Source organism: Lagenorhynchus albirostris, chromosome 6 (genome assembly GCF_949774975.1).
Source record: "Lagenorhynchus albirostris chromosome 6, mLagAlb1.1, whole genome shotgun sequence".
Classification (NCBI taxonomy): domain Eukaryota; kingdom Metazoa; phylum Chordata; class Mammalia; order Artiodactyla; family Delphinidae; genus Lagenorhynchus; species Lagenorhynchus albirostris.
The window spans coordinates 9968499-9994185 of record NC_083100.1 but is presented as its reverse complement, the minus strand read 5'-3'; the positions used below and the strand labels follow the sequence as shown (position 1 = coordinate 9994185).

The 25687-nt window shown below is 44.2% G+C and overlaps 1 protein-coding gene across 2 annotated transcripts in view; it reads right to left on the bottom strand.

Annotated features, from left to right (window-relative positions):
• PID1 (phosphotyrosine interaction domain containing 1) overlaps positions 1-24652 on the bottom strand; it is a 255879-nt gene extending 231227 nt beyond the window's left edge. The window contains exon 1 of one of the 2 annotated variants that reach the window (XM_060151921.1): positions 24498-24652. In XM_060151921.1, coding sequence (XP_060007904.1) covers positions 24498-24527 — 30 coding nt within the window. In that variant the 5' untranslated portion in view covers positions 24528-24652. The remainder of the gene's footprint in view (positions 1-24497) is intronic. The other variant, XM_060151922.1, reaches the window with a different exon arrangement.
• Positions 24653-25687: the final 1035 nt, after the last annotated feature.

Sequence of the window (25687 nt, the reverse complement as noted above, 5' to 3'; positions counted from 1 at the left end):
TTAATCAGAGTATATTTTTGCACATTACATAAAAATTCTGACAAATTCTTAATAATTACTGTTACCTAGAGCACAAACTACAGGGCTCCATGCCAGGAAAGTCAGTATGGGAGGTCTGGGGGAGGACAAACCACTGCTTTAATTAGCTGACTGCTAAAAAGTAATTGAACATATTTTACAGGTTACAAGACACTTTTACATATACGGTCTCATTTCACCTTCAGAAGAACTCTATTATTAGATTCATTTTACTGAATAGGGAAACTGAGACTCAGAAGTTTATGTACTTACCCAAGGTCATATAGAGAGTACTCAGTGGGGCTGAAATTGACATGAAAATTCCTATCCTGCCCTGTTCCCATCATACCAGGTTCACTTAAGCCGGGAGAATATTTAAATCATTTCTATCATGCACCCCTCTACATTTTGGTTTTAGTTTTAATTTGTTTAGTTGTTGTTTCCTTTGGTGTTTTGTTTGTTTTGTTTTGCAGACCAAAATGTGATAGAAATAAGTTAGTTTCTCTCTGTTTTCTGTAGGAATAAAATAAAAATTTACATACAACAGCAATCACTGATTCTTGTCAAGGCTAGTTGAAATCAAAGAGCTGGAAGACCTCGCTCATGGCAATGCCAAAAATCATCCTTTACATTCAGGTGATTATCAATTACCTTTCAGATTTATATTAGCCAGGGCAACGGGAGTTAATCCCGCCCACCAAGAAAGTATGCTTCAAACTACAGAGCTGCCAGGTCATGAAATAACATTATTATGGGAATTATGCAAATAAATACAATCTGCATCCATGCAACATTTTAAAAATAAGTGTTTTAAAGGAAATAACTGAACACCATTCAATACCCCTACAGGGTTCATTTTCAAGTTCCTGAATTTCAATGCACAGAAACACACCTACATGTAATTGAGGAGTTGAGCCCCATTGCTTACATACCAGTCTAACAATAAACAAGCTGAAAGTCAGTTTCTCTATTTATGTTGTCCTGTGGGCACACACACCCATCTATTATCTGTGGGAACGAAGGCACCACAAACCTTAGTGGCAATAAATAGCTCCAAAGGAAGAACTGTCCAGTGAACGAGTAAAAACATGAGTGGATTCCAAAAAGTACAAAGATTTGCTAAACAAAACTCACCAAGCAGAAGGAGCACTTAAAAAATCTGCTCCGAATCCTTCCACTGAAGTAAAATGTTTTTGGCAACTGGAAATAGTTAAAATTTCCTTTTTTTCTCCTTCTTTCAAATGCTTACCTCTGCACACCCAGTCTCCAGCTTGGTCTGTCAGGACAAGAAATCTCCGAGGAAAGCCAGTCCTCACAATCTTTGCAGATCAAGTTAGCAATCTGCAAAACGGAGGTTTGTCATGACAGAGGAAAAAGGAGGGCACCCTCAGCATGAAAAGCACCCCAAACCACAGATACTAACCCACGCACTCAAAGACAGAAAGAGAATCCCTATCACAATAAGAAAAATCCCACTCAGGGAAAACAGAAAGAAGAAGAAAAAAAAAAGGCCAGAGCATTTCTATAGTTAATGTGTATATGGGACAAACTGAATGCAAATCTCCTCAGAGGAACAAAAATTCAATAGTGATGATTTTTAGAAAGTATCGTGTATCATTTAGGATTCACTCCAGCTGCAAAGGAAAGAAAAAGCAAAGGAGTAGCGGTTTAAAGACAGACGTTTACTTCTCTCTCACATAAATGAGGTCTGGAGGAAGCAGCCCCGGGTGAGCATGGCAGCTCCCTGGCATCAAGGATGCCAGCCGCTTCTCTTTCTGTGCTACCATTCTTAGCATAGGGCTCCCCACAGATGGTTTAAAAGGGCCTCTCAACACCCAACCATTACATCCATATTCCCACCAGAACAGAGGAAGAAGGGGCAGAGAAGCAGGTGTCCTCCCTTTAAGATCCCTTCTGCTTACATCCCACTGGCTACAACTTTGGGTGTTTTTTGTTGTTGCTCTTTGTTGTTGTTGTTGAGCTGTGCCACAATGCATGGGGGATCTTAGCTCCCTGACCAGGGAGCCAACCTGCACCCCCTGCACTGGACTCGAGGAGTCTTAACCACTGGACCGCCAGGTAAGTCCAGCCCACTGGCTACAACTAACTTCTTACATGGCCATAACTAACTGCAAAGGAACCTAAAAATATGTCTTTACAACTGGCATTTGCAATTGTGCCAAAATCAATATTCCACAGCTCGAGGGGCTTCCGGGCCCTGGGGTTCATGCAACCGTCAAACAAATATTTCTTAACTGCCTACTTCTTTCTACCAGGCTCTGTACTGGGTGTGTGGTGAGAAGCAAAGTAGAATAGCCCCTGCCCTCATTCTTCAGACGTTCAGCGACCACTGCTCCCCAAAACCACTAGAAACCACATTCGTGGACACATAGGTGTTTTTCTTCAACATTTTATATTAAAATAATTTCCAATTTTCTAAACATAGCAAGAATAGCTATGCCTTCAGAGAGTAACCTGGTGGTTACCAGGTGCTGGGGGGTGCAGGAAATGGGAGAGATTGGTCAAAGGTCACAAACTTCCAGTTGTAAGATTAACAAGTTTGGGGATCTAATTATACACTGTGATTATAGCTAATAAGACTGTATCACATATTTGAATGTTGCTAAGAGAGTACATCTGAAATGCTCTCACCACAAAAAAGAAATGGCAACTATACAATGGGATGGAGGCATAGCTAGTACAATTTTGCAATTTATAAATGTATCAAATCAACGTTTTTACCACCTTAAACATACACAATGTTTATGTGTCAGTTATATCTCAATAATAAAGCTGGAGGCTTTCCTGGTGGTGCAGTGGTTAAGAATCCGCCTGCCAATGCAGGGGACACGGGCTGGAGCCTTGGTCTGGGAAGATCCCACATGCCGTGGAGCAACTAAGCCTGTGTGCCACAACTACTGAGCCTGCGTGCCACAACTACTGAGCCCGTGTGCCCCAACTACTGAGCCCGTGTGCCCAGAGCCCATGCTCCCAATAAGAGAAGCCACCACTCGCCGCAACTAAGAGAAAGCCCGGTGCAGCAACGAAGACCCAATGCAGCCAAAAGTAAAAACAAATAAATAAATAAATTTATAAAACAATAATAATAATAAAGCTGGGCAAAAAAGCATAGTTATACCTTTTACCAGCTCTCCCAGCCATCAACACTGAACTACATTTGCTTTATAATATATTCCCATTCTCATTCATTTACTTCCTCCTGTCTTTCTTTTTTCCCCTTTGCCATTTCTCCCTCTCTTCTTCCCTTCCTCTCTCCCCCTCTTCCTTTCCCTCCTATTTCCCTCTCCCTTCTTTTCTCTCTCTCTCTCTCCTTCCCCTTCCTCCTCTCTCTCTCCATCCTTCCCTCCTGTGTATTTGAAAATAAGATACAGACCACAGAAGTCATTCCCCTTTCACCCCGAAAAACTTCAGTATGTATTTCCCAAGAACAGCAACATTCTCTTGCAAAACCATAGGAAAATTATATATCACCAACCCTCTCAATGAAATTCTTTATGCAAATTTTTTTTCCTGGTCTAAGATTCAATTCAAGATCACACTGCATTTGGTTGTCACATCTGGAACCGTGCCTTGGCCTTTCTTTGTCTGTCTTAGCACTGAGAGTTTTGAAGAGTACAAGCAGTTATTCTGGAGAACATACACTCCTGGGACAGAAACAGTGTGCAAGTGGTCCTTCCCAGAGCACCATGTCAAGAAGCACATGATAATGGTCTGCCCCATTCCGGGTGATGTAAACTTTATTTGTTTAAGGTGATGCCCTCCTGATTTCTCTGCTGGAAAGTTACATTTTCTCTTTTTTTCCAATTGATAATTTGTAGGGAGAAACTTTGAGATTATGTAAACATCCTGTCCCACATCAAACTTCCATCAACTAGTTTTAGTATTCACTAATGATAGTTGCGTGGACCAATGATTACTATGATGGTTGCAAAATGGTGATTTTCTAACTCTATCATTCCTGCTTTATTTATTAGTTGATATTCTACTTTACGGAATAACTTTCCTTCCTCACCTATTTATTTATTTGTTTGTTTGCATCAGTATGCCCTCACAGATTCTAATTTTATTTAGGGATACGATCCACGACAACAGTTGTTGGCTCAACATGTACTGTATTTGGCCAATGGAAGCCAAGCTGGATTCTGTGCTTCTGTATCCTCTGGAAATATCTTTTTTTCTCTCTTTTTTTTTTTGAGAACTTCCTATCTATCACAACAAATAATGTATTTAGCAATCCTGGAGGCCTCCAGATTTCTTGATGATATGCCCAACTGGAGTTCATTGTATCTTCCATAAGGAAAAGCCAGCCGCAGATTCCCCCATCTAAAACTCCACTATAATCAATGACCAAGAAACAGAAGTAATTCTAAACAAGGCAGTTTCTACACTTTATATTTTCAACTAATTATCATTTATTATAAATAGCCCTGACTGTTGACATCTCTTGCATTCCAGAGATTAAATATAACAAAGATAATATCCCGAATATAAGCAAGTAAGCAGGCAATAATTTATGTACAAAATAGATACAATGTATGATATGTTGACTTAAATGTCAAGGAGATCAGGACATTTTCCAAAGAGCTTAATACAGGCACACAGTTGTGTGCTTCCCCATTAATAGCTGGCTGTAAAGAGAAATACAAGAAAGCCTCTTGCTCGCGCTCTCTCTCTCCCTCTCTCCTCCCCCGCCCCCCCACACCTTGCTCCCTACCTCCCTCCTTCTTTCAATACAAAAGTCAAGCTGTACTCTTACCATCCTCCCCAACTTACAACGGCATGCATACCATTCTACCTCTCTATTCTCCTTCCACAGAAATTAAGAGAGATGGCAAACAAATTGTAAAATACCATTAATTCACTGAAACACTGTTCAATAAATATACTTATTGGGCTTGTATCATGTTCTCAGATTTATATCCCAAGCATTATGCCAGGTGCAACCAGACATACAATGAGGAACAAAGACCTGGTCCCTAACCTCTAAGGCTCAGAGGCTTTTAGGAGATGGAAATACACCAATAATTCTAATAAAAAGAAAAACTAGAATGAGGTAACGGGTATAAGTGAGACATAAGAACAAACTGTGGACATCCAAAAGAAAGGGATGATTCATTGCAACCGGAGATCAGGAAAAGCAGAAGAGAGACAGTCTCATCTGTACGGGAGGAGTGTCATCTCCGAGGCAGAGCATGAAGGTGATGCAGAAGGATATTTCAAACTAAGGGAACAACATTAGCAAAGGCATCAGACATCAAAACACACAAAAGTGTGGAAAATAGTCCACAGCACATTAAAAGATGTGGAGACAGATGAAGATGGTACATGACTTGAACCAAAGAATCAAAGCAGTTCCTTAGCATCTGATAAGGATGCTTCTTTACAAGAACCAACCACACAAGGGAAGGAAGAAAAGGTTCTGCCTAATCACTAACACTTTAGTTCATTTTGCCTCATTCCATACAATTTTTTCACATCCAATGTGTAGAAAGAGGAGGAAAAAAGGATATGCAATACTGACCAAATGACAATCTCCCAATAAGAAATTAGCCAAATAGCATCTGTCCAAACAAACATAAAACTTAAATTTCGAAACCCTCAGATGCGATTTTTATTTTAATCACAAAGAAAGTCGTCCTTTCTTAGTACTCTTGTAATTCTCAACACATGCCATTGGACTTTTCTTGAAAGATGGGCTAGAAAACCATCTGATACCATATTAGACGAGCATCGACTGGCCGTTGAAATCAGAGGACTATGTCGATTTCAGTATGATTGATCCAAACCACGGGGAGGAAAAGCACGAAGGCCCTAAGGAAAATTTAAAAAGGAACAGAATCTGGGGATACCATATCGTCCACATCTGCTATTACTTTAAATTTAGCACCTGTGGTAGGAATGGTGCATCGCCTGCCCTAATTCCCCCTGGCCACAGTAACAGAACCCCAACTCAGTTCAGGGCAAAGTGCCCAGTGAAAATATCTGCTCTCCCAGCAACGGGCGAGCATGTGCCACAGTCCCCACCCCTGAGATATCAGAATCCTCCTGGGTAGAACTTGAGGGAAAGCATTCGTGTTTCGAATAAAAAGGGACAGGTCACAAAGGCCCTTATCTTTTGCCTTTCACAGCATCTTAGGATGGAAGTCTCCCCCATGATGACAACTTAGTATTTAACTGATTGCAACCTTCTTGAGCACAGGACCACTTTTTAGACCCACCTTAGAAATTAATGCAGCTCCCTCACCCAAGAATAAAAGGTCAATAAACACCTGCTGAAAGTAAAGCCTGTGAGAAACAGACATGAAGAGAGGCGCTGTGACAAGTCTCAGGCAGTCGGGGTATTCTTCCCGCGTAGGTGGCACTCATGACATCTACAGTGCCTGACTCTTTCAAGTGCCACAATCTTTTGTAAATCCAAAATGCTGCTGATTCACACAGAGGAGTTTGGTACCCACTAATGGAAAAGGTGCATAAAGTCCAAGAGCCACTCTGAATCAATAATGATTTCAAATAAATATTTCTTTAAATAAAGCACATAGGATTTGAAAAGTAGTTGCTTTTTGGCAAGGTATATTTTTGGAGTCTATAGAAAATGTATAATGCACATCAGGTTCATAGATATCTTGAAATAATTCCATGACCCTCGTGAGTTCCAAGGTCCACAGATCAGGAAGTATTCAGCCATAAGAAGAGCATTTTAGTTGAGCCTATTCCACTGTCAGTCCACTACCCAGAACCCCAAGGATGTAAGCTGTAACAGAGCCATGGCTTTGTCTTCTGCTTTGGCCAACCTTAATCTAGTTTTCAATTTCTGAAGCAGACGTCTGCTCCTATTTATAATGTGAAGTTAAAAAAACATGCTAACACTTAAGAAATTGTTATGCTACATAAAAATTCTCCTGAGTCTGACATGCCCACAGAAATGCGAGAGATGAAGAATAATTTTCCCTAGCACACATTTTTATTTACCATGATGCATTAACAGCTTCAAATCAAGCTTCAATTTCCTATCTAGAGGGGCCAATAATCGAAATTCAAAAGATAAATAGCCTTGGTCCTTTAACACGACAAAAGCAGGCATCTGCTCAGTTCCAAGACAGACTTTTCAGTGCATTTTACAAGAAATCAACAATATATCAATTTCTTCCAGTCCTCAGATCAAAATGGATCCATTGGTTCTCTTTCTCCACAATCCAAGAAATGAGTTGTGATGACTGTCTAATGCAAAGATAATACCCTCTTAACCATAAGCCAAAAAAGAAAGAAAGTTAAGAAAAAAAGAAAGAAAATCCTTCCAAATAAGCAATGGCTTTGAGCCACAGCCAAATTTGTTTTTGTCCGATTTAGCTGTGACTTGCAGCTCATCAGGAGCCTACAGTCACTGAAACAGGAAGATGGGAGAAAAGAGAGGTGATGATCACCCCTTGGGAAAGCTATAAAAAGTGTCTAAAGACTCAGCAGTTAGCCAGAGAGTTCGAAGAAATTCAGAAATGGAAAGAACTCCACTCCCATTAATTGTGAGGAAAGGAGGAGGAGAGAAGAAAGGAAGAGGCTCAAAAAAAGAGAGAGAAAACACAGATGTGGCCCCAAATCGCAGAGCAAGACTACCTCATGTGTAAAGTTGAGGTCCCTGCAAATTAAGTTTTATTTCCAAAAGACTCCCTCCAAGTTTTCACTGAACGCTTGCCCTGCTCGTAGGTACCCTGCCAGCACACAGGCCCTCCTGTTCAGAGCACACACATATCTCCCGGGTCAGCCTCTGTTCAACAAGGGCATTCAACTACATTATGAAGAAAAAGGCCAGTTCTCTGGGCCAAGGAGTAAAGAAATCAGCCTTGAGCCTGTGCTATTTACCATTAACACAGCAGAGAGCAGGACACATCAATTAGCAGGCTTTTTAGACTCTGTATTCTTCATTCTCTAGACTGCTCTACTTCCAGAAAACCATTGAGCTGTACCATTCAGACAGTCTGTCAACATCCTAAAACAGATATTGGCGGTTTAATGAATATTTAAATATAATTTCAATTTCCGCAAGAGGATTCCCACAGGGGGAATGCTGATTTGAATTTTCTTTGGTTGTACAACACTCTCCCAAATTTGCACTTTTGCAAAGCCATTCATTTTCTACAAAGCATCGAGCTCCTAGAGAAAAGACAAGGGGGGTGGGGTGGGGAAGGGGGCGGGAGATGCCCAAGCTAACTGATGCCAGATGAACTTTTCCTGCATCCAGAGAACTTTGTTTTGAAGATTTCCGCCTTGTATTAAATCAAAGTGGCAAAGCAGGTCTTGAAAACTAGGGAACTGTATTCTCTACCCTGAAGGTCAAGACTGCCAAACTTGTAGGTATTTAACTTTCTGGGCTCAAGAATCCACATTGTCCTAGAGTGAACTTACAGAGCCATTCATATTTTTAACCAATAATTACAAATGCTTCTCAAGAACTGAGGCTCAGACAGCCTGAGACCCTGTCTTTTCAGCTATTTTGGCCAAAACAGCTGTTTGTGTCCCCGACACCATTTCTACCCCAGGCTCCTGAGACAAGAGACAAGAGGGATTCACTTGACTATGTGCACCAAAATACTTTATTTGTTTTGGATGCAGTAAAAGCATCATTACTTAACGTGACGCTCTGCTTTTTCAGTGCAGAGATTTGGCAGGAAGGTGAAAGTGACATCCAAGTTATAAAACCCTTAAGATTTGTAGCAGATGCCAATAGCAGGGCTACACCCTTATAAACAACGAAGACAGAAATCTTTCTCCAGTGACAGGCTAGAACTTGGAAGCTGTGGGCCAGGACTATAGGATAATTAGGATTATTTTTGTTCAGTGGCACTTACTAAAGTAAGGGTATATGCATAAGAAATGCCGGGGTGGGGGGAGTATTTGCATCCATTCTTTAGTAAGCATGTACAAGTTTTACAAAGAAGGTGTACCCACAAGAAGGGGCATGTGTGCATCCCTGGGTTTCTGGTTGGTATCCTGGAGATCCTTCAAGCATGGCTCCCTCACTTTCCTCCACACATACGTTCTGTTCTACATATCACCTTCTGTGAAACAGAATTTGAAGACTGAATGTTAAACGATTCAAAAAAAAGAAAATCTACCTGTACATCAGTCAGAGTTTTGTAGTTACAAGCAGTTGGCACCAACTCTGGCTCGTGGAGGCAGAAAAATAAATAAATAAATAATTGGAGTGACACTGGATTAAAAGGAGGGTAGAAGGACCAAGCTCAGCAAGGACAGGTATCAAGTTGCTCCCAGGGTCCATGCAGGAGGACTACAGAGTTTCTACAGATCACGGTGAGTAGAATTACCAGGTTTGGGTTACTTTCAGCCTTTCTGCCACCCTGCTCAGGATTCCCACTTTTGGGAGAAATTGTCTGGCTAATCTAGACATTTGGGGTACACATCGACCCCACAGCTAAAGGAGGGCACACTGATTGCCAGGCCCCTCTGAATGAGGTCCCCCCACTGGACCAGGGGAAGAACAGTTCCCAAAAGCAAAATCGGAGTGCTGTTAGCAGAACATGGGAAATGAAGATGGGCAGAAAAAAACACAGATGTCCACTTCTACATAAACAGTCTTAGCATTCCTACTGAATTGTTTATTTTTTCAACTTCTAAGGACAACTTTGGCAAAAACTACAAATAATGTTATTGCCCAACAGTCGGTGTTATGATGTCCCACATGTTATTTCCAGGGTCTTCAATTTAGGAAAATGTCTGGGGCTGCAGATGAGCTGATGTACATCCTATTCTTCTATTAGGTAATGAGGGCCAAATAACTCATTATGTTTCTCTTCTTACTTAGGCTGCCAGGAAGCTCAGAGCTAGGAGTTTTAGGCTTAGTGGTAGCACCTGTCCTTAGTCTAGGTTTTCAAGTACAACTAAATCTCTCCCTTCATGATATGACTAGTATTTGAAGAGTTTTACTTCAGTCTTATTTTAACGTCTCAAAGGCATAACTATCTTTTATTGAAAAGTACTTCAAAAGCATTTGAATTTTTTCCTTCCTAACCAAAAGTCAACCTTTTCATAACTCTGTAAGTATTTAAGGTGTAATTATATTTTCTGAGCTTGTAGATTGACCAGGACTTTCGTGTCCTGCAGCCAGAATCATCTCTTTCCTTTTTTGCTAGATTCAGTTAGGATAGATTAAATTAGAAAGATAGATAGATAGATAGACAGATACATAGATAGATGATAGACAGTTCTAACTCTGGGTCTGATTAGAGTGTGCAATAATTTTTAGGATAGTTATCAATAAAGTTCATAAACCTTTATTGGAAGATCAATAGGGAACTGTCTCAAACCTATAGTTAGAGAGCCTAACCCAGAGGAATGATCGAAAACTAAGGAACCAGGAAGTGCTCAGCACTTGTGCTTTCAATGAACCGAGTAGACGGTTGAAGGTTGGGGGTCTAATTCATTGTTTTATAGCTCAAGCCACTGTCTGAGTTAATTCCAAGTACTTTTAATATCAAAAATAATCAGAATCCCCTAATGCTGCAGGAAATGGGTAGAGTCAGGTAGAACAGTGGCAACCTGGGAAGGTAAATGAAAGCAGCAGCAGGTCTGCCCCCAGGATGACCAGAACACACTTGCAAGGTGCTTTTGGGTGTGTTTTTGGTGAAACGGGGATTCTTAATTATAAAGGTGTTGCCACCCTTACAGATGTCTTTCAGTTTGGGTTTCCTAAAACAGCATTTGAATGGTTCTTCATAGGTTGATAACCTGTGGCAAAAAGGTGGAGATCCATTCAATTTAAAACTACTCTCCACCCTCTAAATTTACCCCCTTTTTTGGAAGCAATCTGTTCCAATGTTTGGCAGTAAAAATGCTCCCGAAGAGCCAATACCATAACAGGGAGGAATTTTAGTCACCTGGTGTGGGAGATGTAGGAACTGGGTGACAGGTGTTTAGTGAGAAGTGGGAGGAGCCTCCCACTTCTGCCCAGAGGCACCGCCCCCACCAACAATGTGCTAAAGGGCAGAAAATGGGAGGAGGAACCCCACTTCTGGAGCTGAGGGTGGGTTCCCAGAGTGGTGCGGGGAGAACTATGGACGGTGCTAAACAAATAAACTTAGTCACACAATTGTTTATCACATTGGCCTTTAAGAGTCAGGAGACTGGGACTTCCCTGGTGGCGCAGTGGTTAAGAATCCGCCTGCCAATGCAGGGGACACGGGTTCGAGCCCTGGTCCAGGAAGATCCCACATACCGTGGAGTAACTAAGCCCGTGCGCCACAACTACTGAGCCTGTGCTCTAAAGCCCGTGAGCCACAACTACTGAGCCCACGTGCTGCAACTACTGAAGCCCATGCACCTAGGGCCCCGTGCTCTGCAACAAGAGAAGCCACCGCAATGAGAAGCCCGCACACCGCAACGAAGAGTAGCCCCCGCTCAACGCAACTGAAGAAAGCCCGCACGCAGCAACGAAGACCCAACGCAGCCAAAAATAAATTAATTAATAATAATTGTTTTAAAAAGAGTCATGAGACCACGGATCTGGTCCTGATTCCAACAGAACATGAACTTGGCATTCAATTCTCTCACCAGCCAAATGAAGTTGCTAAGCTGGATCGGGGTCCCCAACCCCAGTACCTGCAGGACCCAGCAGGCGATGTGATAAGTGAGACGTGCTCCGTAAGGCCTGGGTGGAGCTGGAGGCCACACCCGACCCCAGTGGAGCAGCACCTGGTCAGCGATTGCTATGGGAGAACCTGGGCCCACGGTGGTTGGACTGTCCGCGTTTTTGAGAGAATCAGAAAGACCAGCTTTTTTTATAAATTCCTCTAATTTTTCAATCCTGGAGACTAATTTGTGATGTTTTCATATACACTGAAGGGGCCAAAGGAAACATTTTTGTAAGCTAGAGCCAAACCTCAGGCCCACAGTTTGTCAACTTTAAGTTCAGGTTGTATATCGAAGTGCCCTGGATAGTGGGTGCGCCTTTATACAGGGATTATCTTCTCCCCTCCTGTGGAAATTCACAGGGCATTGGCATCTGAAAGGCTACAAGAAGTCCTGTGCTTCACCTGGTGCTTCCCAAACCTACCCAGAGACTGAACTCCTTGTGGCAAGACTCATAAGAGCAGCTCGCTGAGCTTGCGCCTCATGGAACAGACTTTGGGAAACACAAAACTTATCTGCTTGGTTCCAAAACGCTATACTGCTATTCCTAGTGCACTCTTGGATCTGAAGCAGGGGAAGAAATTAGTATTTACCAACTCCCAATAACGTGCCAGATACCATGTATCCCACATTTCAACTGACAGTCAGGAGCTAAATGTTATTATCCCCATCTTAAAGTTGAAAAAATATGAATCAGAGGCCCTGAGGCAACCCCCAATAATTGAAGCAGCCAAGATTTGGACCCGTGGGTGATTAAAAATCCCACGGTCTTTCCACTATTCAGTAGCTTGCAGGGGCCACAAGCAGCCTGATCTGTACCCTAAAGAAATACAGTCACCATTGGTATCTACGGGTTCAGCATCCACAGACACGCAGGGCCAGCTGTACTGCATCATTTCATATAAGGGACTTGAGCATCCACGGATTTTGGTACCCATGGGGGTGCTGGAACAAACGCCCCCTCAGATACTGAGGGACAAGCTTATTCTCCCATCACCTCCCATGTCTCCCTTACTGCTCACCCCTGTGGCTTTTGATTTACCTTTTTTTCCCCTCAAAGTTTCCAGGCTCTTCATCTGAAAAGAACTGTTTTTCCAAGAAAGCCAGGTAATCCACCAAAACATTCGGCATCACTGAGCAGGTGTGAGCATCTGATGCCTTTGCTCAAAGGAATAATGTATCAAAGCCGACAGCTGCACTGAAGGTGTGACAGACAGCTAACCTTTGTGGCGCACGCAGACATGCCAGGCATGGTGCTCACTCCCCCGCCCTTCCCTTTCTTCCTCGTTTGGTGTCTGCCCATCCTTTACCCCCTCAGCTCCCCAGTCTCCCCTCTGCTTGACTTTCTCACCCATCTGCCATCCCTCACCTCAACCCATTTCATTTCTTTCCTTCACCCCCAAAGTAAACAGAGGAACAGAAGTCTAGCATTTTATGTGCCACACTCAGGAGTGACCACACATTCTGGTTTGCCAGGAGACGGACTCACAGGTCATGCCTGCTGTTCTCATTAGTTATTAGTAGCGCCCCATCACCTCAACAGGACCTCAGATTGGACAAGAGGCCACATGATCTTATTATATATTTATTAAACAAAGGCTTCTATTCCTTGCCCTTTATAAGAGATGAAATCAAATTCCTCAAATTTTCCTCCCTGAGGGGAAGAATGTTTTCTAAACTAAAGTTATTTTCATATGCTTCTCAATAGCTTTTTACTAAAGTTCAGTGGCCATTGGTAAAGTTGTTGCATCTTATCTAACGTTTTAGTTGCTATCTTCTTGAGAAAAAGAATTGTTCCATAAGAAATCCAGACCCTATATTTGCTAGGCATATTACATCCGCAAACTAGACTCAAGACCCACAAATGGTTGTGCAGAATGTATTCTCTGTGTGTTTCCTATCACAGGAGGAAGAATGGCAGGCAGGTGGCCCGACCAGCTGCAGGGATCACAATACCAGAAATTCACCCTTTCGACAGCAAAATCTCCTGAGTCTACTGGCCACTAGGGGAGGAATCAGATGCTAAGATACAGGGCTAAAAAGGGCCCAGAGGATTGGGGCAGCTGGAAAACCAACATGTTAGAAAGAAGTGAGAAATGCGTCCCCGGGAGGATGGAGGTTAAAGGGGCCATCCTGAACGAGGAAGATCCGCCAAGGCATCAGCTGGAACGTTCCATCCTTCGGTCTGGATTTCTCCTCTTGCTCAACTACTAGCTTCTCTCAGATCCTTGGGCAAACTGAGATGGATGGCAAATGTCATTTCAGGAAGAAATGTTTGAAAAGGAGAGAATGGAACTCTAAGAAAAATATAGAGTTCATTATTTACATTCTGGGCTAGAATTTTAATATCCAGTTAAAAGAAAACAAGAACTACAGAGAATTCGCAGAAGTGAGAGCAGAAACTAGTAGTATTGTTTAGCTCCCCAACACCTGGCACTGTGCCTGGCATACAGTGAAAATTTCACGTGCACTTTAACAGCTTCAGGTATAAATGACGTGTAGTACGCTGCACAAGTTTGTAAGTGTTGACATATGTACAAGCCCATGAAACCATCACCATAATCAAGATGCTGAACACATCCCATCACCCCCAAAAGTTCCACCCACCCCAGGCTCAGGCAGCTGTAATTCTGACTTCAGTCATTTTACATCCCCACCAGCAGTGCATGAGAGGTCCGGTTCCTCGATGTCCTTGCCAACAATTGGTACGTTGAAGCCTTTTTAATTTTAGCTGTTCTATAGTTGGGCAGTGTTATCTCATTGTGCTTTTAATTTGCATTTTCCTAATGACTAATGATGTCTTTTCATGTGTTGATTTCCTAACCATATAACTTTTTTGTTCAAATCATTTGCTCATTTTCTTTAATTGGGTTGTTTATCTTGTTACAGTATTGAGTTTTCAGAGTTCTTTATATATACTGGATACAAGCACTTTATTACAAATATATGATTTGCAAGTATTTTCTCCCAGTCTGTGTCTTCTTTTCATTCTCTTACAAATATCTTTAAAGAGCAGAAATTTCTGCTCTTTAAAGAGCAGAATTTTGATGAAGTCCAATTTACCCAAGTTTTCTTTTATTCAATGTGTTTTTGTTATTGTTCTAGGAAATCTTTGCCCAACCCAAAGGAACTTTTGGGTGTAGTGGATCTGTTCATTACCTTGACTGTAGTAATGTTCACACAGATGCATACAAAGATTTTCTGCTGTTTCTGTCTAGAAGTGTTATGGTTTTATGGTACACCTGGGTCTATGATTCATTTTAGGTGAATTTTTGTATAGAATATGTATGAGGTACAGACTGAAGTTTTGGGTTTGTTGTTGATGGTATTGATTTTGCTGTTTTGCATATGGATTGTTTCCGCATCGTTTCGTTGAAAAGACTATCCTTTCTCCGGCAAACTATTTCTTTACACTTTTGTCAAAATCACATTCACTTCTGATCAAAAAGGAGAACTCTCAAAAAAGGCCCTCGCTGACAGCTGCTAAAATTTAAAACATGCATCCTCTTTGATTCAGCAACTCCAATTTTATCAGTTCCATCTAAAGAAATACAAGCACCATGATAGTGCGCAGATCCTTATAACAGTATTATTTACGGGAGGAAAACAACAACAACAAAAAATGGGTACAACCCAAATATTCCCTGACACAGGAAGGACTGAATAAATTACAGTCCAGCTCCACCACCAAATTTTATGTAGGGAGTAAAAGGAATGAGTTGGGGCTACATGAACTGACCAGAAGAGATATCCAAGAAACATTCTGTAAAGTGAAAAAAGCTACAGAGTTTTATATACATAATGATTACATTATTTAAACAAACGAGAAAAACCTAAATATGTATCTATATATTTGTATGTGTTTGTAAAAACCTAGGGAAAATTATGGGCAAAAAACTACCAGACAGATCACATGAGTTTCCTTCATGGGCAGAACTGAGAATGAGGGAATGAACAAGATTATCAACTTCTTGGTACCCTAAGCAGACATTATTTTGTAATTTTTGAGTCAAATCAAGTCTAAAATAGTAGCCATGACTTTGCCATGCAGAGGATGTGCACCCTATTCCATTACACATCTGTACCACCACTTGGAAAAAAAGTGGGTTTTTTTGGTGGTTGGTTCTAGTAGGGAGAAATATTTTGGTACATGAGGGATAACCCCCCACCAAAAAAAATTCCACACTAAGTATATTATAGGTTGAATTGTGTCCCCCAAAATTTCATATGTAAAAGTCCTAACCCCTAGTACCTCAGAATGTGACCTTATTTGGAAATAGGATCATTGCAGATATAATTAGTTACGTTAGAATGAGATCATACTGGATTAGGGTGGGCCCCTAATCCGATATGCCCGGTGTCCTTATAAGAAAGGAAATTTGGACACAGAGAAAAACACATGGGGAGAACACCATGCAAAGCTTCAGCTGGAGTGAAGCTGCCACGAGCCAAGGAATGCCGAAGACTTGCAGCAAACTACCGGGACCTGGGAGGGAGGCATGGAAAAGATGCTCCCTCACGGCCCTCGGAAGCTATCGACCCTTCATGCAACCTGACTGGAGACATCCACCCTCCTGAACTATGAAACAGTACATTTCTGTTGCTTAAGCCACCCAGCTTGTGGTACTTCATTAGAGCGGCCCTGGGAAACTAATGCACTAAGCTCCCAAGCAGTTAAACCTAAAGCAAAAAAAAGTAGCAAGAGCCACTCATCAGCACCACGGTCCCGCAGCCCCCAGGTCCGTGCCTAGGGAGCAGCCTCAGAAGACACAGAAAGTAAACAGCAGTGTCTACTGTCCCGCATTATAGGTGGCTTGTACACCAGGATGCCGTACACACGTGAGGGAAAGCTGGTTCCTGATGTAAAGACATCAAAGCATGCGGTGGGCAGAAGGGGCTACAGTATCTGCGTGTTTATCCCCAGACCCACAATTACACAGAAACCGTGGGGAAGGGTTTGTCGTGAACGGATTAGGGTGGATCTACTGTTAAGAAAGGATAACGATTAAGGAGCCCCTTTCTCCTGGCACCTCCCCCTCCCTTTCACATGTGCAGCATCCTTCCCTACTGAGGAAGAGAGTGGAAAGTAAAGCAGCCTTTCAAAACTTGAGTGACTCTCAGTATCCTGCAACAAACCATGATGAAAAAGAATGTATGTGTGTGTGTATGTGTGTATATATATATATATATATATATATATATATAACTGAATCACTTTGCTGTACAGCAGAAATTAACACAACATTGTAAATCAACTATATGGTAATAAAATAAATTAAAAAAAAAAAACTTGAGTGACTCTTCACTCTGAGAAATGCAAGTCCAACGAGCAGCTGTGCAGAGATCCAGGCTCCTTACCCTCGTCAGGACTGGAAACGTCTGTGCCATCGTGGCTACTGTATGAAAAGGAGGAGCTGGCCCAGGAGAGCAAGTACTATGACTCCTAATGACGTTTATTTTATCTTAAAAGTGAGTTCCAGCATAGGCATGGATACCTCATTAAAATACTTTATGCAGTCACCAAGTGAAAATCAAAACAAAATATCCAACCAGATACGAATAATCAACCAGACATACTCTGAAGCTGTCCTGGAGGTTGACTGGAAATGGATTCTAACATCAATCTACAGTTGTCCTTGCTGGGAAGAGGCAAATCCCAGAGGCTGGCTACCCGGGACCCTGCAGAGACTGACAACCCCGATCGTTTGAGAATAAAGCCCTGGGCCTCCCTCGGTCCTGCCTGTCTGGAAGAGGGTCACTGAGATCCTCCTTGAATTGACTGTCTTCCACACCCCAGCCCATAATTTTAAGTACCAGCATGAACTATCTCTTGAAGCACATTTACTTCCAGAGGCCCTCCCTTGGCAACGGGGCACACATTCCTCTCGGTGTTGGCTTCATTTTCCCAGGATGTTGACCAGAAGTAGATGAGAGAGAAAGCAGCAGCATTTAATTGTTCTTTAATGTCCGTTTTCATTATTTTTCAAATCCACCATAAACAAATTCACACTCCGCACAAAAAGCATGCTATACAGAAACACTAATTTAGTCCCAGTATATGAAAGTCAGGCACACCTTAGCCTTCGGAAGTACAGTGACAGAACACAGACAAAGGCAGCAGGTTTCATGAATGTACTAGCGTGTTAGCTTCCTAGGGCTGCTATAACACATCACCACAGACTGGGTGGTTTAAAACCACAGAAATGTACTCTCTGACAATCCTGGAGGCTGGAAATCCAAAACCATGACATTGGTAGGGCCATTCCCCTCCAAAAGCTCTAGGGAGGAATCGTTGCTTGACTCTTTTAGCCTCGGGTGGTTGCCAGCCGTGCTTGGCTTTCCTTGGCTTGTGGTAGCATAACTCCACACTCTGTCTCCATCTTCGCATGGCCCTCTTCCCCGTGTCTCCCCTGTGTCTTCAAATCTCTCCTTATAAGGACATTAGTCACTGAGTTTAGGGCTCACCCTAATCCAGTATGACATCGCCTTCACTCAATTACATCTGCACAGACCGGGTTTCCAAATAAGGCTACACTCACAGGTCCCAGGGTTAGGATTTCGACATATCTGTGTCGGGGTGGTGGTGCGGGCAGGGGGGCACAACTCAACCCATAACAATGAGTAAGACATAGAGACCAGGCTCTGAATGTGACTCTTGGTCCCTCTGTAGCCATGTCAGTTAGGAAAGCCAAGGGTGCAAGTAATAAAAGACCCAACTAATTCATAGGCTTCAAAGAACAGAAGGAGGTGGTACTTTTTCTACTACTGAAACCTCCTTTATCAAATTAAGACCTCAGTCACAACACATGAGGGGAGGAGATGGCCTGGGCTGTCTTACTGGGAAGGGATATCTCAGCAAATACCAAGTGGCATCAGTACTAAGTGAGAGAGCCTACTGTGACTTTGGTAGCATTGGAATATGCCAAAGGCGCAAAGCAAGTCTGTGCTTTACCCTTGACACCATCCTATTCCAGTTCTCGCCCTGGGGTTTGGACCTGGTGAATATTCTGATGCTTTATCACTGGAGAGCAGCTAAACTGGGATCACAACCTTTTTTTTTTTTTAAGTTAACGTAAAATGATAGTAACGAATTCCACGAGACTCTAAGGAGGTCTTTGGACAAATATCTCAAATATTTCTTCTTGCTCTCCTTAGATAAAGCTTCCATTTAGATTTGTGCCCAAAGGTGGCTGAGCAAAGCACACTGCAGCCATTGAGTGCTTCTGGACTGGTTTTATTTGCTGACCACTAACGAGTCCCTAAACAGCAGCTAATTGGAGGAGTCAAAATAGCCCTGTGCAAGGGAGCCTGATGGCCAATAGCCGTGGGGCTGTCCAGCATCAGCTGCTCCAGGATCCAATTTATGGGACAAATTCATACGGTGGAATGGAGTCAGTGCGAGGGAAGGCGGGAAGAGAGAGATAATCTGGAACATCAAACAAAATGCAAAACGTTGCCTAATGCTCTAAGATAGCCCAGGACAGTCAACATTAGGCAACGGGTAACCAAGGGTCAGAGAGTTTTTTTCCCAAGACTAGCATTTTGCAAGTCGCTTAGTAGAGATTTTGCTCTTGAACTCTCTGACGTCCTCCCTCCCTTCCCCCCAGTTTTGGTCTAAATGGGGAACGACTGCAGAAGTGATCGGGGTTATTGCCAGCTTTTAAGGTCTCTAGTTTGTCAAAAGTCCAGGAATGACCCAATGATATAAGGTAGCATTTTACTTCTGCGAGACCTCAAATTAATGACAAGTCCAAGTTTTCTTTAGGAAGCATAAGGCCCAATGCTTCATGCTTACTCAACTATGAGGGCTGAAAAGAACAGCAAAACGTAGGATCGATTTAGTGAGAAACCTGTGTGTCTGTAAGAGCAGCTATTACTCATTTCTAAGCAATTGCTCTTGAACTCTCCGACCTCCTCCCTCCCTTCCTCCCATTTTTGGCCTAAATGGGGAGCGACTGCAGACGTGATCGGTCTTTATTGCAGTTTCAAGGTCTCTAGTCTGGATAAATGCCATGTGCTCCAGCTTAAGAGACTCTTAAATGGCACTTGGGAATTTCAGCTTGAGGACGACACAGCAGTTTACTTCCCCCAGAGATTTGGGCCACCAAAAAGAGGGTAGCCCTTGGTCCACGCAGGCAACCACACGGCTTCAACAAGAGATATGAAAGTAGCCTCTCAGAGCCCATGAGGCCCCCACTGTTGCCATTCTATTTATTAATAACAACAGCACCCGCATGTGTACACCATCCTGCTGTCTCATCCTTCTAAATGACAGAAGAGCGGTGATGGAGATCCAGAACAAACCTCCTACTTCGAATTCCAGCTCAGATCATGGCTGGCTGCCCAACCCTGGCCAGATCATTCAAACTCTCTGGCTTTCAGTTTCTTTATCTATAACAAGGGGATAAAAGCGGTTATGGAAGGTAAATGAGCTAGATAATTCAAATAAAACCCCTTAGCGTCGTACCACACACACAGCGCGTGCTCCATAAAAGCTGGTGTTGCCATCGTCTGCCTCGCTCTGTTTTCCTCCTGTCAATTTGGTCTGCCAGGAAAAGTGTCGGATTTGCCAAGCTTTTCTCTCTGCCTGATGGGCCCAGTCTAACGGTCTCTAGCTGATCTTTTAGAAGGTTCTTCCATCTCCCTTCTCAGGGGAAAAGTGGAAGTGGGTAATGACAGAGAAATAAGTCATGAACAATCGACGCTCCAGGCCAAGGCAAGATCCGCCCGATATGACAAGGCAGAGAAAGGGCAAGACGAAGTGCTGTTACCGCGTCCAATCTCCAAATACTGGGCTGGCCAAAATGTTCGTTCGGTTAATGAATACGTTGTTCGAGAAGGTTCTTGGTGAAAATGAAAAATGTCTTTTCTTTTTACTTAAAACCCAATGAACTTTTTGGCCAACCCAATAGTATTTAGTCACAAATGTAAACCTTTTTATCAGCCAGACGTTTAACAAGAAACTAAAAGAAAGGTTCTTCAGGATCTGGTCTCCTCCCTACCCTTCCTCATTTCACCCTCTTGGAGGTTCTAAGGTACAGCCATTGACCAAAATGTGAATGAAAAGAAAAAAGAAAAAAAAATGGTGAGGGGGAAACACGGTCCAGGCTGAGAAGCCAAAAGCCAGCTTTATCGATAAAAGTTCTGTATTTTCTGGATCTGCCATGAAGACATTTTAATTACAGGAAAAACAGGCAAATTACTAGGACCTTTATAGAACGCCTCATGAGAAGATGGGCACACATAGATCTACTCCACAGTTAGAATTTGCCAGAACTTTTTTCCATACCTTTCTACTACCACTCTCCATTCCGTCCTTGTAGTAACTACACGACAGGCAAGGATGCATTGATCTCCTTTGTTCCAAACTCAGTCTCCAGTCATCTTTCTCCTGCTCTCCACCTTTCCAGGCTTCCAAAAAATGTATGTGGTAGCACCCTGAAGACAGACGCTCTGGGGAAACGCACGCTCCTCGTGGCCGAGCCCACACTCCTGAGCCGATGAGTCTGTCACTTGTAACGCCTCTGCCCGGCCCAACAATGAAGTCAATCAGGCAACCCATGTAAACTGTAAAATATCGAGGCCAGAAGTAGTCTCATCTCTATGTTGAAAAACCAATACTTAGCCTTTTTTACTGGAAAGTCCTCTTTCACTTTTCTGAAAAAAAGCCTGTTTCAAATCTGCTTCTTAAAAAATTTATAACTCTCCCGAGTCCCTCGAAGGAAAAAAGTCTGCTGTGCAAAGGAGAAGGGAAGAAGGGAAGAATTCATATTTATTCCATTTTAAAAGCTGGGGTGGTCATTTAAATCTTCACATCCCCTTTGATCCTACTATATTTTTAATGGCAGAAGCTCCCAGCGAGGGCTCGAGCGGGATGTAACAGAAGTTTTAACGTTCAGGGGGGCAGGTGAACTTGCTGCAGTCTGTGTGACTGAATGAGAAATTCCCCAGCTCAGCCCCGCTCAGGGCAACAGGTCACTTTGCCTGTACTGGATTTGGGTCAAACAGCAAAGCCTCAGATCAGAAAATACCAGCGTTCGTTCATCTGGCGAAGAAGTGGGGTTTGATAACAATAATCCAGCCTGACCAAAGACGCCATTTCCCGAGCAAGAGAGCTGGATACCGGACTCACATTAGTTAGAGGATGACTGTCTAGCCTAAACAGAGTTCAGCCACACTCCCTCCCTGGGCCATGGACCTTTTGAATGGCGTCATCTAATAAAGTCAGTTAAGGAAAGATGTCCTTCTCTTCCCTCACCTCTTTTGTTTCTAGGTATTTGTACAAGAAATTGACTCCTTAGTCCTGTTAGGAAGCTCTGGGAACACTTCCTTGAAGCATTCTCTTCACTCAAGCTCATCTAAGTTAGAATGTTTGCATTAAAAATGAATGAGGAAAAAAACCAGGGAGGTGGTATGAGAAAGTTAAACAGATTTGTGTAAGGAGGTTGGGGCTTTGACTCTGTTACAGACAGGGATTCATCATTATTTCCCCATCGAACACGCTTTCCATTGCCATTTCCATGGCCACAACATCTGGGCATGTGAAGCATCCCATTTACTGAGGAATCGGAAACCAACGTTCCTATACAGTGGTGCCTTGAGGGCAAAAAAGGGAAGAAAAAATCGCAGATGGCAAACAGAGCCCAAGTGACAAAAATAACCACAAGGAATGTAAACAAAGTATCATTACAAGCAGCTCACTCACCACGTCACCCTCAACAGCTCCCTTCCCCAGAAGCAAAAAATAAAAACATACAAATCGTGCTGTAAAGAAGAGCTAAGCTGCTATTGGGGAAGAAGCCATGAATACGAAGATTCTTCTCCATGTGGCTCACTTTTATAATTGCAAGCCTTGAGGTATACTTTTAAGAGAACCAGGTCTGGCTGCTAATTTAAATTAGGGCAGCATGAAGTTAAGCCCTGTGTCGATAAGTATCTTCCAATGGTGACTTGATTTTAGTCAGTGACTAGGCATGTTTACTTGAGCTTTCAAAAGCCAAAAACCCCTGCTCTTTCAATCTGACACTTCAAAATGAAACAAATGCATTGCAAATGCACACTGTAATACACCAGACTCATGCCAAACGCACATGTGTACATTTCACAGAAGAGCCAGGACATTTCCAGCGAGGAACGATCGCCATGCGGAACGCAAGCCAGAGCTAGCTCCTGCCAAGGGTCACGTGCTGTGGAGCACACAGGAGTCCCTACACGAAACAGGCCGGTAGAAATAACTTCAAGAGACAAAAATCTACAAACTCTGCAGAGGCACGGATCCCCAGGCCACAAAAGCCACCCCCAGGAATTCTGACCTCATCTCTCTAAGGACCTCCAAGAGCTTCTCTCCTCACTTGGATGGGAAGCCCTCCGCCCTCGCTAAGTCACTCCTTCCTTTAGAATAAATTCACCACCCTGAACTGAAGGAAAAATGCACACGTACAACTGGTAACTGATGCCAGGGCTGAAATACATTTACATCACCTTTGGCCAATCATTCAGAGCCCAATATTGACTCTCTTAATAAGAGAAGGAGAGAGTTAGGAGGCTGGTCATCCACCTCCCTATCTTCAAGGCTAAAGATCTCTTTTCTTGTTCATTCTGTTTGAGACCCTAGGGGACTGGCCTGGTGTCTCCAGCTCTTACTGTGAACCCACTCCCCCAGACTGCAGGCCCGGGGAGGCTTGGAATGGGGTTGTGAGGCATCTGCTTCTGCTAAAAGCAATGCCCTCTGCAGGTTAATCCTCAGTATGAGAACTCACAGGCAAAGGTTAGACTCTCCTAGCATCTGAGAGACAGACAGTCCGTGTTTGGCCCTTTGAATTTTCATTGAGAAACCTCCAAAGCCAGTGAAGGCTCCTGGCCTCCACTGTCCCAAGTCTTCAGATGCATTCAGCTTCCAACGGTGCTGTATTTTACCACTGAAACACTTCTTCAAAGTTTACTATGAAACAGTGTGGCTCTAAGCCTGCCAAAAGTTTCACTGCAGGATTCAGTGGATTTTATCTGGCAGAGTAGCTGCCCTTCCTCCTGAGAATATTTTCCAGCGAAGGCAGTCAAACCTTGCAGTCAGGGTGATTTCGGGGTCCCGAGTGTCACTGAATGAGCTCCCCTCTGAAAACGCCCCTCTTTCTCACTCTGACCGCCTTCCCATCTCATCTCCCTGGCTTCAGAATCCAAAGTAAAAGCAGTTTGGCATTTCAGTAGACAGCAATGAAAAACTTTTGATGGGATGACCCAGGGCATAACTATTCCTGGCTGAATTTAACTTTTGATTTTCAAATATGTAGGGGAGCTTGGGTTCAGGGGAGATGAAGGGAGAGCGCCAACAAATAGGAGAAAATAAAATAGAATAAGCAGCATACCATGACCAAGCCAAACCAAGCTTGATATTTCCAAATTATATTGGCAAACGTATGCTTTCTCAAATCATTTGTTCTGTCTTTCCTGGAGACGAAAAGGAAAAAAAAAAAAAAATCTGGATGCAAAATTCCTAACCCCAGACCAGTAAATTGTGTCAGTGGAATACAATCTAAAATTGCTGGTCAGAAAGTCCAGCGTTATATATACCTATAGGCAACTAATCCCCAAGGCAAAAGTTGCGCCGCCCGAAGCAATGCGTTCGTCAATTTCATCACCCCCCCACCCCACCCCGACCGGGTGCCCGGCGCTGGGTTAAGCCGACAGCATCAGGTTCTAATCCTTGCGTTCACACACGATCGCTTTGGGCAAATCCTTGGCAGTGGTCAGACGCACCACCTCTGCTCCTCCGGTGCGAGCACCTTCTCCTCCAGGCTGGCCCCCGGTCACCCGGTGCCCCTTACCTGCAGGCGCTCCGTGGCCGGCTGCCACATCTTCCAGCCGCGGGGTCTGGCAGGAGAGAGGCTGGCGAGACTCTGTCGATGGCGCCGGGGGGCGAGGGGCTGGGGGGCGAGGGGCTGCGGTGCCGCTTCACATCTGGGGTGGGCGCCCGCGGGATGTACGTCCAGGGGCCGGCGACCGCCGCGGGGTGGGCGCTGGGGTGCTGCGAGCGGGGGGAGGCGGCGCGGCGCTCGGCTGCCGGCAACTTGTGGGCACGGCCGCGAGCCGCCTGTCCTGGCGCAGCTGCGAGAGGACTGCGCAGCTCCGCCCGGGCCCACGAGCGCACGGCGGCGGCGGCGGCGGCAGCGACGGCGGCGGCAGCGGCGTTGGCGGCAAGCGCTCCCTCCTCCTCCCCCGCCGCCGCCGCCCGGACCTGCGCGCTCTGAGCATGCCCGGGGCCGGCCCCCGCCCGGCCGGGAGCCCGCATCCCGGCCGCGGGGGACCCTGAATCCCGGCGAGGGGAGTGTGCGGAGGCCAGAACCGGCGGCCCTGCTCCCCCGGGGAGCCCCGGGTGGGATGGGGTCTGGGCGAGGGAAGAGCCTGGAGAGGGGGGGCTTCCTGAAGCCAGAGCCCATAGCCCTCTGGGGTCCCAGTCTTCCTGTCAACAGGGATCTCCGAATCGCCTGGGTCTTGACGGGCACTGTGCTGGGCCACGGAATTCCATTCATTCCTTCCAGTGGAGTTAACTGAGCATCTATTAGGCTCCAGCCTCTGTGCTGGATTCTGAGGATTCAGTGGCACAGAACAGAAGACAAGAGAATGTTCCCCCTCTCCTGAGCTTCATTCTACTTGGGGGAGACAGTCAGTGACATAGGAAACACCTGAAAGGGCGCTAGGTCAGGTGGTGAGACATCTTGGCAAGAAAATAAAACAGGGGTGATGGGTGAAGAAAGGGAGAGGAGAGCTTCTTTGAGGGGGGTCCAGGTATGTCTGGGGTAAGAGAGGAAGATGGACCAGGTGAGGGGCAGAGGACTGGGGCTCCTACACCTGGGTGAGGAAGGTAGCACAAGATGCCCCATCCTCCATCCACCCTGAGATCTGCCACATGCCTCAGGAAGCTCTGTGAACCCAGATAAGCCAAGGGCCAACCTGGGCTCCCAGGCATGGAGGGTGGTGTGGGCCACTGTGAAATAACTACCTTTCCTAAAGAAGC